This window comes from Xiphophorus couchianus, chromosome 5 (assembly GCF_001444195.1).
Source record: "Xiphophorus couchianus chromosome 5, X_couchianus-1.0, whole genome shotgun sequence".
Taxonomy (NCBI): Eukaryota; Metazoa; Chordata; class Actinopteri; order Cyprinodontiformes; family Poeciliidae; genus Xiphophorus; species Xiphophorus couchianus.
In genome coordinates this window covers 38,416,777-38,432,116 of record NC_040232.1, presented here as the reverse complement: position 1 = coordinate 38,432,116, position 15,340 = coordinate 38,416,777, and the positions used below count along the sequence as shown (strand labels likewise).

Sequence of the window (15,340 nt, the reverse complement as noted above, 5' to 3'; positions counted from 1 at the left end):
AATTTGTGCAAACAAGGAAGAGATGCATGACTGAAGTAATCGAGACAACATGAGAGAGATGCACACAACAGATGCAGATTTACCTCAACGTATGCGATGGGGAAGATGCCCACCCGGCCTCTGTGCTCGCCTTCGTACCAGTTGTTATCTATTTGCCTGATGATGTTGACCGAGTCGCCCTTTTTAAATGTCAACTCCCTGTAACACAGATGTCTCAGTGAAGTGTCGCTGCATGCACATCGACTCAAGCGGAAAGACATGAACGCAAAAGGAAATAAAAAGAAAAATTGATGACTTTTTTTGCACAGTCAGAAATGCACAATGAAGTAAAACATCAGGTTCATTCGCACATGCATTTAAAACAATGTCAAATATTAATCTGAAGCCATCCAGATGTGGTTAGCTGTGATGACAGTAATCAGACTGGAAATCAGCAGATAATGTAAGCAAGAATTGAGCGAATAAAAAAAAGGTTCTGGAGGAGATTCGCAGATGGCGGGAAGTGGGGATGCAGCTGAAAACAAATGAGTCGGCCTCTTTACGCCCACATGCTAAATGTATGATACTTACTTTGCTGTTTGTGCCTTAAAATCATAAATTGCTCTTGCAGGCTGTTTCTGATGGAGGAGAGAGAACAGAATAAGTTGTGTCATCTGTTTATGGGAGACCTGGAAGAGCAGTGAGAGAAAGAGAGGCAACAGCCATCACCAGGTTTAACATGACACCCGTCTCACATTTACAGTGTGTGAAAAAGCTTGATTACTCATTGAGCTTCTTCACGTGTTTTGTCACATCACAGCAAGGAACCTCAATGCTTTCAAATCTGAAAAGTGTGGGGCACATTTTCACTGTGGAATATTTATGAACCAAGAAGAATACTAAACACCAAGGAATATTGACAGGTTAGGCATAAACATTTTAAACCGTACACCAAACTTTGAATGCCTCAAAGAGAACGGTTCAATCCATCATGTTAAAATGCAAAGAATATTTAGCAACTGCAAACATATCTAAATGTAGTTGTCCATCTAAATTAAGAGAGTATTAATCAGAAAATACTCATAACTGGAGGAGCTGCAGCGATCTACAACAAGACTATACTACTATCAGTCCTGCACTCTCAGCACCAGACCTTTCTGGAAGAGTTGAGAGAAAATAGACATATAAATTTTCATTTGCAGTTTGTGAAAAGCCAGTAAGGAGACACAGAAAACATGTGAAACAAGCTGTTCTGACCAGGGCAGACCACGCTGGGCGTGTCATGCTGTGGGGATGCTTGTCTGCAGCAGAGGTAAGAAAGCTTGTGGTAACTGAATTGAAACACAGGGCAATTCTAGAAGAAAACCTGTCAGGAGTTGCTAAAGACATGAAATTGAGACAGAGGTTTACCCTACATCTGGTCAACAATGATAAACAAACAGTAAGAGATCCATGAAACAAGTGAGATCAAAACTCACCAAAAACTGACTGAGATAAATAAGATAAATGGACAATTTTTTTGTTTCTGAATGTGTAAAATGTGACAAAATGTAGAGAAGTTCAAGGGTATGAAAACTTTTTCACAAGACTGTCTATTGCATATCTATTCTATACCGACATCTAAACACAGGATTTTATTTAGCTTTTCAGTCGGTGACTCTAACCTGGAAAGCATCAATATAAAATACACAACTAGTTTTAATATTTTCCCCTCCTAACTGATCGTTTTTCCGAATACATCTTCATTATTTGTGTAATAATTATACAAAAAAACTGGTTTCAATGTTATACCTCTTTGTCAGGAGTTGCTCTTCTGCTCTGCGGTGTGTGTCGATCATCCATGGTGGAATAACTCCTCGATACATCCTGGTCTGTGATGAAAAGAAACATCAATGTTCGAGAATTACAGCAGCAATCACTTCCATGTAACCTGAGTTTATTAGTGGGATCTGGAAAAAACACCGAACACCACAGAATGATGCCATTCCGATGGGCAACACAGGGATTGACAGCTTTGGTCAATAATATTTGTATTTTATTTCCATCACACACAGGGAAGAAAACAAAGTGAGCGAAATTAAACACAACGTGGCACAAATGAGACACATGCAATTCTACAAACACAAGATGAAACCAGGGGAATACAGGCCAGCAGAAACATGAGCAAATCAAAAATAAACATACAAGCAAATGGCTTAAATAAAGACAATGATTTGCAATAAAATTGTAAAATAATTATGAATAAGAACATGGCTACCAAATAATAATCTGTCCAAAAAACAAATCAAAAAATGTTTTTGTTGACATTAATACACAACCCTGTTTACCAAAACTGAGTCTGTCACACAGCAGACACGAAAACCTGCTAAAAATTGATCTTGCCATTCAGAAAATGTCAATTTATTGTACAAACAAATAAATCTGGTGTGATCTAACAATATGTCAAGACAAATTTTGAATTATTAATATGGTTAAATAAAAGTTGGTCGTAAAGACTTTGGGATTTTGGGAAACAGTTGCATCCAGACTAATATACAGTAAATTCTCAAATATTTGCTGTTCAGCATTGTAAATTCAGTTTTGTTAAAAACATAACAAAGTCAATTGCTTGCAGTGGAACCACCTTTTGGATTCTAACAACATTCTGTTCTCACTTTAACTACATACCAAGCAGAGTTTTACAACTCTCAAACTTGTTCAAAGACCACTCTTTAACTTTACCAGCATAACTTTAATATGAAACATTTGCAAAAGTATTTAGGTTTTTGAAAAACTGAAATGTACCAACAGCGAATAAGAAATATTTAACTTGAAAATTCACAGCAAAAATGTATACATCTGAAGTATACAGAAAATGTAAGTATTGGACATGGCTGTGGACCAACAAAATCTTCAAGTTGAAGCACAACTGAATGAGGCATGGCTGGGAGAATAGACATGGGCTGGTTTCAGGATGAAAGTACAGCAAGGTTTTAAAAGTTCTGGTTTCAAAATTTACAAAAATCTTTCTTCACAGTGCTTTCCATTAATGGGATAGTATTGAAAATACTGGAGCAACTTTTCTTTAGCTGTTTGATTCTGAGATGAGCATATCTATGACTGCACAGTGCCAATACATACAAGAAAGAGACATTTGCATGGAAATATTATTAGTGATGTAAAAACATTGTGAGGAAGCTAAAGCAGTGCTATCCATCATTATTATTAGAACACTGCTTTTTTCAAGCTACAGCTAGTTAGCTGTAGCAGCAGGACTGTTATCAGCTACAGGCTGACCATCAGAGAACATAGCCCTAATAACTAGTAAGCCAATATAAAACTCTTCTAGTTGTGTTGAAGTATAAAGGAAAAACAACCACAACATTTTGCAGATTACACCTAAAAAGCACAACTAAACTCAGCTATGGGTTTTTTCTGTTTTGCTTTAATGTATTTATCAAATAATCAAACTGACATAGATATATAGCTGTTGGGTAAATTGTATTCTTAGTATTATCAAATATTTGTTGTATCATGTAGCCTTGTAGTTACATTTAGATAATGTTTCTGTGTGTTAAATAACTTTGATTCCATCCTGAGGCTTCCCTGGGAAATAGGGGTGACAGCTACTCTCAGCAGCTGTTGCCCTGCAGGACTTCCTACAAGACAGAGGTGTTAGTTGCTCCCAGCAGAGTTTTACAGTCCTGCAATAAACTCTGCTCTGTGCTACAAAGCTGTTGCTTTGAAGCTATACAACGTGTCCTATTCGACGCCGTGCCTGGAGCAAGAAGGATTTAGATTGTAGATAACATGTGTTTAGTTTAGTGATTGTCTTTTAGCACTGCAACTAAAATGCTTTGACCCCACCCCTTTAGAGTTGCAGTGCTCAGTGTGAGAGGGTTCCTAAGAGCAATAAAAGAGAGGAACAGACAGATGTGTTGCAGAGCGGTTGGAGATTTGTAACTGAAAGCACATCTCTGTCTGCTCTCCTCGCGAGAAACAAAGAATCTAACTCTCTTGTCTTTCCTGTGTTTGTTTAATAGGTATTTAGACCTGACAATAGCTAACATTTATATTTCTCATCTTTGTACATAGTGCTTATATCTAATGACAGTATACAGTGCTGAACACTACATATTTGAAGTAGTATGGATTTGATCTCCACCTGAATAACATAGACCATTTCCGTTGCCTTGCTCTTCCCCATATTCATTATTGTTTGAGGTCTCCAAATGTCGTCCATAGCAGGCACTGATTGGCGACTGTAACCTCGGTGACTGTAGGCTTGGTGTGGATGGTTCTCCTCTGTATGAAGCAAACCCAGTCGGGCTTCCTTCTGGGTAAACAGATGTGGAGGAGTGACCCCCATGCCAGCAACCCCTCCGCTCTCGCAAAGAGGAGCTTCTTTCAGGCACACTTGGCAACAGTTCAGCCAGGATTCTTCTCAAAATACTGTCATCAGGTGGCCTAGAGCTCCTGTGGCCTCTCTCTGCTTGAATGTGCTCATAAATGTCTCTCAAGGCTGCATCAAGTGCTTCATAAATGGCCTGTTTGGACTTGGGTCTGCTACCTCGTCCTCCTCCACCACTGCTGCTTCTTCTAGCGGTAGGTGGTGAGCCCTTTTTCCTGCGGAAAGGCACTGGGCTGACCAAGAAGGCCAGCTTGGACATTGCTTGCTGAGACTGCGAGCCCTGAATTTGGAAATGGCTGTTGCGGCTCTGCTGTCTCTGGTTCTCTTGTCGTGCTCGCTCTCTCTCATGGCGAAGCATGGTTGTAAAACGAGTGTATGAGGCTGGGCAGCGGCCCTTGCAAGTGCTGATGAGGTGGCGGTGTTGGTAGCCCTGGCTCTGGCCTAGACTTTGGTGACCTTGATGATGATGGTGGTGATGGTGGTGGTGACGAAGGTGGTGGTGGTGGTGGTGGAGGGTGGCCGATCCATACAAGCTTTCAGAGGAAGTTAGGGAACAATGGTCAAAATCACTCTCACTGCAAAATGAGGAACCCTCCACCTGGATGAAGTCACTCAGATCAGATGCAATGGCGTCTTGTTCACTATCAGAATAGTCAGGATTTGCTTGCGGGCCTTGAGGAACAGGAGGAGCCGAAAATGTTTGCCCACGTCCGGGCTCGGGTCCAACACGAGGTTGCCCTTCAGGTGGGCTACGAGGTATGTGATCCATGCTGTGACGTACAGTCCTATTGTTGCTATTGGGATCTTCCTCTAGTAATGACTCAATGGAAAAACGGCGTTTTGGAAAACTGGGAGTCACGCCACCTCCGCTGCTAGCACGAGATGACGAGCCACCCGGTGTTGTTGTGCCCGAAGGCACCTCACCGTCACCCAAGTTAGGCATGGATTTGGACTTCTGAATTAGACGCTCGTATTCAGAAATGCGGTTTGGCACCATGTCCCTTGGCACTTCCACACCCCAGGAGGGTGTCCAAGGAGAAAGGCGATGGCGATGCAGATGAGGCTGGCGCTCTAGTTCCAGAATGCGAGCACGGACGGAACGGATTACTTCAGATGGGATGAGCTGAGCTCGGTCAATCTGGTGCATTTTACGATACAGCTGGAGGAAACCTGGAGAATCGTGCGCACGTCGCCGATGGAGAGGGGGCAGTGAATGAGTAGAGGACGATACCGTAGGGATGTTCCCATCACACACCAGCGACCCAGCGCTTTCTGAGCGAGTGGCATTTTGGCCACCAGAACCAGAATGTCCATCGTTAAGCAAGTCATCGCAACTGCGGGATTTGAGCTTGCCAGAGGAGGGTGGTGCTTCCTCTGAACTGCTCCATGTTTTATCGTCCTGGCTGTTTGGCTGCCAGTTGTTTGTGCAGAAGACAGACTGTTTTGAGGAAGTGCTGCCTTCCTGGCTGGCATCCTCATGGGAATGATCAGAGTCAGAAAGGAGAGGAGGGAGAGAGGTACTCTCATAAGGACCTGGGGTGCTTATACTGTTTGAAAACATGTTGCATGCGTCCCCACCTTTTAGATGTCCCATCAGAGCAGCATGGTAAAAGACAAGAATGAGGAAAGACGGTTAAGCAGGAATAGCCAGAAAGAGGGAGAAAGCTCATGGGAAAACAGAATAAATAAGGAAGAAAAGGTGGAAAAGATTTTTTTAGATTCATTTTTCTTAATCAGATTTCCAGCAGATAAACTCACGATATCACCAGAAAAAACTCATTGTGAAAACACAAGAAAATGTTTCTGTAATTTGAAATATTAATCATGTGTATGTGAAGAAAGACACAAACAGAGAAAACAAAATTGGAAGGCAAAAACATGATGCTTCAGTGAAAAGGAATACCTTTGGCTCTGGAGGGTGAGGAAGGTGAGGAACGAATGAAAGGTTTCTTTAGACTGCTGCTGGATCTGTAGTCATCCACTGGTCTAGGGGAGGTTGCAGCTCTGCTCTGGGACTGGGCATTCACTTGTGAACTTGATGGCTCAGACTTCCTTCTTTTCCTGTAGTCGCTGGCAGCACTGCAACACAAACATCGACGGCTACTTTCAGAACACTGCATCTCCAGGAATGCTGAGTGGAAGTAGAGACGGAATTTTCCCGACTATGAAGGTCCTGTTTTTTATCAATATCAGCAGCTACAATCGCTAAACACTTACAGTCAAAACACAAATAAAAAGACAATTTAAATTTAATTCAAATATTATGTAAATATTAATTAATATGGTTTGCGCACTTAAATAAATCAGGTATCAGAGACCTGTTTGGTCCATTATTAAAATACAAATACAAAGGTTCAAACTGATTTGTAGATTCCAATTTCTTACTAGCTTCTAAACATATTGTATTACTTGTGTTATCCCTTGTCCACTTCTGACTGGTTGATCAAGTCTGTGTTTTGACTCAGTTAAACGAAGCAGAACCAACGAGAAGTCTCGCCAAACCCAGTCATCAAGAATTGATTGTAATAAACGGTTTTGTTTTCATCATATGTTTTGTTCTGTTTGTCTAATTTTGTATAAATACAGTTGATTTGGTTTTTTATCCACACCTCTGATTAATGCTATGTAACATACATGTGGACATATTACATTTAAGTTATTATTTATTTATTTCATTATCTTTAATTGAAAAAAATCTTAATCTCAGAACTATACAGAATCTGTTTGTTCTTTAAATTTCAAATAAAGATTGTTCAAAGGTAAGTAAAATAAGTCATCCTTTAGAATACATTATGTATGATAAATCTAGACAGTTTTCTTTTTTTCCACACTCATACTTTCTTTTACAATATATAGTATACTGATGTTAATAAAAGACTATTTTGTTCTAACTTTAGGTGATATCCTTATATATCCTCCACTGAAAGTCTATGGCATTTTGTAGACTCAGATAGTTTGTTATTGGTGTGAAATTGAATATACTGTAGATAAAGTTTATCACAGCAAAAATACCCACTTCAGACAGATTTTGTTTAGCAACTTCTTATGTCCAACTGGCTTAGAAAAGAAAGAAACCCAAGGCTCTTTCTTTCTTTTGCGATAGAACACACTTAATGTCACTGGCATGAATAGACTATTCATTACATCCCTATTCTGCCCTTTCTGTTCAGCCTGCAGAATGCGACTGAATAACCAGGCTAGTGTTGAAAGGAAGCAGGAGAAGAGGGGGGTGAAGGAGGGACAGAAGGTGAATAGCAGAATCAATAGGTTTGCAGAGTTAATTTATTCAGTCTCAGTTGAAGCATCCTAAAACATCATTAACTAAATCACATTAAGAATGCTGCTAATCTGAGCAGATGATCATTAAAGAAAGCCACCACATATCACCAGCAGAGTCAGAGTTTTCACACTGCGTTGAATCACAACAAGGGGGGCTGCTGGTGAGAGGATGGGGGAGGGGTCGATGGGGGTGATGCGGAGGAAAAGAAAGAAACAGCGGTTACCTTGCAGGTCTCTCTGAAGCCTTGTCAGCCGGGGCGATGTGGAGGGTTGTCTGAAATAGGCGCAGGACAAAAGAGAAAAGTCAGCTCTGCACAAACAAAGACTTCAGGCAGGGCAGCTTACAAAGCACAGCCTCCATGCAGCTGAAGCTGTGCCACAGTCAAAACAGTCCCCCAACCAAAGGTTCGGCAGGATGCTGGTTCCACATGGCACACCTGGCCAAGAGAAGCCTGACAGGTGCACCGAGTCACAGATGAATTTCTGATCCCTTTTCTCCACTGCTCTGAAGAATGATGGCAAAGGTGATATTGCAAAGGATGTTATGAGCTCAGCTCAGGGCTGTGGGGGGCAAATGATTTACTGCAAAATCTGGTACGGACCAACTGGAATGGATCTTGAAGGTACTCTTGAGAATGATGCCACTAAAAACACCCATTCTGAGCAACAAAAAAAGTGAATATTTACAATTTGAACAGAAAAACCAGTATATATTCCTTCAACCAAAATCAAACAAACAGCATTTTGATATTATGTGGAAGAAAGGCTGTAACGCTCCGATAAATCCAGCAAAGCAGCGGTATTTCTAAAAGTGATCCAGTCACACGCTATCCTACAGAAATTCCACGTTACAACTACAAACTTTAATGTATATCTTGTTTAAATGAAAACCATGTATGTTTCAACTTCCATCTTATATTTATCAATACTCCATGTTGCTTTGTCACCTGACATCTCAAAACACATGGAAACGGATCCTTGCCTGGATGCATTTCACATCCAAGCACTGATCCAATGCATGTAACACAGAAATGGTAAAAAAAAATAAAACTAAATAGAAGAAAAAAAAAAAACAACTCATGGACAAATGATGAATTGGAGATTACCTCAATACGCTGGCGGGTGGAGATGTCTGGATTATAATCCAGACGTTTTTTAGGAGGCTTCAACCCCAAACAGCAGCAGCAGTAAGCAGGTAGGGGAGGACAGCAGGAGGAGGAGGAGAAGGAAGAAGGTGAAGATGAGGTGAAGGAGGAGAAGCGGCGGTGACATCATGGGGAGAAATCAAAAACACAGGAGACATGTGAAGAGAGTAAAACCTGTTAGAGAGTCTGAGGAACCAGAGACAAGCCAGTTAAAACTGGAGCAAATGAGCTTCTTTCACACAATGAACAACTGGGCGCCAATGTACATACACTAACACACACACACACACACACACACACACACACACACACCTACTGTACACACAGTCAAACACTAACACGTCTACACGCAGGAAGCCCTATGCAAGTTCTCCCATTGCTGCTAAAGATGTGTAAAAACCCTAAAATAAATCCATCTTTTACTGCAGCAGCATCACCTAAAACTGAAATACTTTGAATTTCTGAATTAAATTGACTTCAGCAGAGACTGTTATCAGGTGTACAAGCACTAGAAAACTCTTTAAAATATATTTAACTGAAAATAAGAGTCACTAATAAAGAACTGCAACATAACCATAGCAACCTGTCTACATGCCAATAGGTTATTTGGGAATTATGTCACATAAATACATAAAAATGTTTTCCAGACACTTCAACTGGACTTTAACTGTACTGTGATTCAGTGCTGCAGGTCTAAGCCTTTCAGCACCTAAAACTGCAGGTAGAATTAGCAGGAAACAATGGAAACATTTGCTGAAATGCGTTTCTTGCCCACTGTTGGGTACAGTGGAGGATCTATGATGCTGTGGGCCTACGTCTGCTCTAAGCCTCTGGTGACATTGACCGTCTGAATTACCAAGACATTTATAAAAAATGACTTCTGTCAGAAAAACTGATATTGTGTTAAATAAAAATCTACAACCAAGCAAGTCCTTCACCAGGAAAAGTATCAGCTGACTGTGTCTGAGTTCATACCTGCTTTGACAACTGACTTGGGCTTTATTTAAGGTTATGTTGACTTTTTACTGTATGTCAGAATTCACAAAAATACCTAACTACAAACAAAAATGAATATTACAAATATTAGAACAATTTTTTAGGTAGATGAGTCCCTTTCTGTATTCTCTCTCTATATACAGTATATGTTCCTGCATCTTAAAATATTAAGCAAACAGGCTGAATACTGCTCTATTGGCAGCAGTTAACAGCAGACGTGGCCGTAGTTCACATTAATATGTGGATTGCCCACAACTACATTTATGTAGTGGAATTACAGCTTGGATTTTTGGAGATGATGCTACTGGTATAAAATAAATTTATGTTCAGGCTTTTTACACATCTTTACCAGAAATGCCAAAAAGTTCTGTATTTGTGCTAATTTTCTGCACCTAACAAAAGCACAAATGCAGGCCTGTCTAGCTTTATTTTTCACAAACACACAGAAGTATCACACACATGCAGAGTGAAGGTTGTGTGCAGAAAGCAAATAAAAACACAGGCAGCAGTGTTTATCTCAGAAGGCATTGGACTGTGCAATCAAACATGTGATTTTAGTGCATCTTAGTAAGCGTCCAGCTGGCACGATCAGTCAGTGGCGCATGAAAAACCTTCCATTATGACGACTTATTAGATCACAAAGAAACTTTGAAAAAAAAATCTCAATACACGGACAAAATTACCGCCTGAACATTAAAAAAACAAAAGCCCCTGAAAGTGAACAACTGATGTCATGCACTGAAATCATATCAGATAGAGGCATGTCCTCATCAGATAATAAAAATCAGTGAGCTAACAATAATGTGATCTCAGATAAACATCCGTCATGTAAACACCACCTACGTACAGCAGGGGCCACTAAAGAGCTTAGCTCATAGACAACCTGAGCGTTTTCAGCTACTATAAAACAAAACTACAAGCAGGTAGGAATAAATACATTCTTGAATAAGCTTAAGTAAGACTTATGGCAAGAAATATATGCATGTTACCTCACATCAGGTGTTTATAACAAGGAATATTTTTTCTTTAAGCTAACAATGTGAATCAAAAGAAGTATTTTCCAAACCTGCTCATAGCCAGAAAAACTCATGAATAAACTACTACCTGGATTTAAAAGCAGGATAACAGACATATCACTGTCACATTTTTGTGTTTGTGTGTGTGTGTGTGAAGGGAGGGGTCACTGCACCAAACAAATACCACATGCCCAAACAACTCGCCCCACCCAGGCAGATGGTGGAACCAGAACAACAGTGTCCTGGGAGAGGGAGGAGATGGAAGGTGTACATCTATCGGTGGAGTTGTGGGTGCGGGAGCCATCGAGCTCCAACTTACCGGCCGCCCAAACTCCAGCTCGGAAAAGAACTTATACCAAGGCTCGTTCTCTAAATCTATGTCATCATAGGTCTGAGAGAGCATGACAGAGAGGAGAAATAGAAGAGAGACAGAAGGAAGGAGGCGTGGAGGGGAATCACACATAAAGAGAGACATGGACCCCATGGTTAGGAGTATGCAAAGGAAGATGATTACAGGATGAAGATGTGGAATAAAAGTGCTAATGGAGAAAACCATCTCTGGTTTCTTTTTACAAAACTATAGTGAAAGCATGTTTTCAGAGTCCGACTGCTCAGTTTATCCTATTTAAATATGAAGTCAACATTTTGAAGACAGTTCTATAGCGCCTTGTAAAAGTGTTCCTACCCCTGGTACTATTCAACATTTGAAACACTCTGACCCCACGCTTCAACCTATTCTCATGATAAACCAGGGATGGCTGCTGTCCTTCATGGTGTATTGTCCTTGCTCTGACATAGCTGAATTAATGGCTGAATTAACTCCTAAACGAGGCCAGGTTATCAACCATTCATTTACTCTGTGTTGGGTCAGGGGAACACCTAAAACATGCAGGACAACAGCTCTGGAGGACTGGAGTGGCTCACACAAAGAACAGCTAAAATATAAGAGAAATTAATTCATTTTCAGTTCTTACCATAGCTTCTCTTTTGGATTTAGGTGTGGACTTTGACTTGGCCACTCTAACACGCGGCCAAGTCAAACCATTTCATCACAGTTTTGGCTGTATGTTTAGAGTTGTTGTATTACTGTAAGGTGAAAGTCTGGCTTCCCTGTTAAAGTTAAAGTTTCTCCCATAGCATGCTGCTCCTAGCACCAGAGTAGCTTCATTTACATGCTTTGTGTGTCTCCATAATCAGGTAGTGTAGTGGCTAACTGAAAACAGGATAACCCCCCCCCCGTCCCAATGTTTTTCTCTGCAAAGACATAAACAGATATCTGGAATATTGAATATTGAATACAGTAGTTTTGCATCTGCATTTTTTCTTTACATTTAAATAATTGTTTATGTTCCCATATATTTGGTTGGGAGAAATGTTTTAAACAAAGTAAACAATAATAAATTATCTATAATGCAAAAGTGGACTCAGATACTGAAAGTAAAAATTTGAAGGGTATTTTTTTATTTTTTATGTTCAATCATACTGTACAAAAAAAACCCTGGCTGTCCAACAGCTCTGTCTGCTCTTTCTAACCTTACTCCCACATAACAACAGGAGTCTTGCTGCCAAATGAAACATGGCCAAGAGATGCTTCATAGCTGCTGTAGTTGGAGTTACAGCTCTCTTTCTCAATACAGTTGTTTTTCTTTTCAGAAATATGACTAATCTATTAAAAAAAGCCTTTTGTAGAGAATGTCAGGGCACACTCACATAACCATTAACAACAAAAATCTTAACGAGTACTATTTTCTCTTTGGCCCATTGCCTAGAAATATCTTTCATGTCTGTTTTTTCCTTGTATAATGGAGAGCAGAGGCAGTGAACAGACAGCAGATCCAGTCAGTGTGGGCAGCGTCTGCAGCTTTCGCCTTTTATTGCTGCTATCAGGAGCTGACTCATACATCATTGCCCCAGGAGTGCTTTCTGCAGACATCACATTAAATGTCAGACCCTTTCTAAAGTCTCTTTTCTTCTCACTTATTTCTTTGAAAAGGCTCTCTGCATCTATAACATTCCTCATTGTGGTGTTCAAATCTCAAACACCGTTATAATTATTTTTAACCCAGCTCTATCTACAATTGCCATTTCTGTCTGCCCTGACATTCACAACTGACAGCATCCTGAGTGTTGCTAGGAGAAAATTGAATAGGAACCTTGAATTTAGATGCCCATATTCGCTCTAACTGACCAGGTGTACTACAACACAGCGTAAAAAGCCCTAAGTTAAACTCATCTATTTATTACTGTAACTTAATCTTAACGACAAAAAATTATACGTTTTAAGCATTGAAATGAATTTAAAAACAATCACAGAGAAGAAAAAAATTCTAATTAATAATTTGCTTTACAAACATCAGTGGTACCTCAGTTGCATGCCTACTAAAGATTTGTTCAGCTAAGACATTTTAAATTCTGAAGAGTGCCTACAGACATTTCTGTTGAAACAATGACTTTCTGTCAAGATAGTAAGGAGTCAAGTACAATCAAACAGGTTGTTTGGGAGGCATGTTAGCTAAAAGCTATTTCTGTCCATTCTTCATAAACATATGCATTCAAAGTTTCCTTCAAAGAACAAGGACTTTCACTGGAACAGTGTACTTTGGTAAAGCCTGACAAACATTGTGTGATTTCAAAAATAGATCAGACCTGGTATGTGCCCAGCTGTGTAAGCTTGTGATGATAAACTCGTAACTGAGCGAATCCTGTTACACAACTGACAATAAAATCACTTAAAATAGTCAAAACTAAGGTTAAACTTATAAATAAAGATAACAAATGTTTTAAATCCCTTTGGCTTTGTTTTAATATGTAGATAATACTAAACATAAGTTACAATGCTTCTGTTGTTCCAGTACTGCCTGGTGTGTGGTCACATATCTGCTGCTGATATTTTAGGATGAGCTTTAGGCAGATGGGTTTTCTCTTCAGCCTAGTTTTCTTCATATAGTCACCTTTACATCTGCCTTCATGTTGTTTCAGGTAAGTAAAATTACCTATTGATCTGGTTAATGTAAAAAAAATGCAACCATAGATCTTTGGTTTGGTCCACCTTTCTTTCTCTATTGTCACTTTAGCTAAATGAGAAACTATGGTGTTGCTTAATGGCACACAGTGGTAACACCTAGAGTCCCTTTTGTGGATTTTTTGGTACAGCTTTAAGTCTGGACACAAACATTCTGCAGTCAAATACAGAACAACATTGCGTAAAATATTACTGTAAAGGTTTAAATTACAGTACTCAGATTAGGCCTGAAGTAAAAGGTTCAGGTCTCTTAGTGTACCAAACTGAAAGGGTTGAACCAGAACTCTTTGGTACAAACACATACTATTACCTTTGGTAAATGATGTTTACAGTAATGTTTTAATTTTACCAACACATTTCTTCTGACTAGAAGTAATATTAACATTTTGTTGCAGTCAAAAGTGCTGATAATCTAAAGGTTTGTGCCAAACAATTTAAAATGCATCATTTTGAGAAGATAATAATCCAAAATATATGACCACGTCAAGACAGAAATGATTCACCAAACATAATCAACCTTCATCTCGGTCTCCAAACCTGAACCCAAAAGAAACAATGTGGGCTAAGGTGAACAACAGAGAACAGAAGAGAGTTTGTGCAAATAGGAATGATCAAATATCTTCCTCTGTGAGCTACAACCTCACATGTCACAGAAGCAAAAGAGCTGTGCTGTCGACAAAATATACAGTAGAATTAACTGCAGAATTTTTCAATAATTTGGAATGATTTATTAAAAAAATTCTCTTACTGCTGAAAGTGAGTTTTGTCACATAAGGCATAAATGTGTTTCAATTAAATGGTGGATTTTTTGGTGTCAAATTATTGAATGTTTTTACCAGGGTGTTAACATGTGTGGAGGGGAAAAATGACATAATCATGTCTATTAAACCATTGAGAAAGAACTGAATAATTGTTGTTGATGAGATTGTTGGAATGTTGGTTGTACTGTAGCTTAAGTTAAATGGCGATTTGCAGATAAAGTTGCTTCCTGTGATCAACTCAATCTTCCATATACCAAGATCACAGTACACGTCATATTTCTGTGATGCCGGCATAAGATATTTTAGAGAAAAATTTGAGACATTAGAAAAATGACTCACTGGTCTTTCATGCTCCAGAATTGATGACTTGCCAGGCTCATACTCAAAAATACTCTTGGGCTCTGCGCGGTACTTTCGTGTGTCCACTTTCCTGTCTGGAGGACCCCATTCATTCCTGGTGTAAAGAAAAGAGGAATGTGTCTCTCAGGAAACAGCCTAAGACTTCAGTAAAGACAAAGGTGAAAAGAAGATGGGCTTGGGGTTGATGCCATAGATCAGAAGTATAAAAGACATTCTTGTTTTGGGCCACATCAAGATAATGAATGTTCTTAAAGTGCCTGTTGTTCCAGAATTTATTGATAAAACCCATTAATAAACTGTTAAAATATTAATAAAAAGCTGTGTCTTCATTAGATAAGTATTTCTTAAGATTAAATGATCCTGAATACCTTTTTACACTGTTCAGTCACTCC

The 15,340-nt window shown here is 39.5% G+C and overlaps 1 protein-coding gene across 4 annotated transcripts in view; it reads right to left on the bottom strand.

Moving 5' to 3' along the window:
* Positions 1-15,340, bottom strand: part of sorbs2a (sorbin and SH3 domain containing 2a) — a 59,873-nt gene that overhangs the window by 11,336 nt on the left and 33,197 nt on the right. For all 4 annotated transcript variants that reach the window (XM_028016643.1, XM_028016644.1, XM_028016645.1 and 1 more), the window contains exons 13-21: positions 14,928-15,042; positions 11,125-11,196; positions 8,755-8,811; positions 7,873-7,922; positions 6,273-6,448; positions 4,124-5,947; positions 1,771-1,850; positions 571-668; positions 84-198 (exon numbers count right to left, since the gene is read on the bottom strand). In XM_028016643.1, coding sequence (XP_027872444.1) covers positions 84-198; positions 571-668; positions 1,771-1,850; positions 4,124-5,947; positions 6,273-6,448; positions 7,873-7,922; positions 8,755-8,811; positions 11,125-11,196; positions 14,928-15,042 — 2,587 coding nt within the window. The remainder of the gene's footprint in view (positions 1-83; positions 199-570; positions 669-1,770; positions 1,851-4,123; positions 5,948-6,272; positions 6,449-7,872; positions 7,923-8,754; positions 8,812-11,124; positions 11,197-14,927; positions 15,043-15,340) is intronic.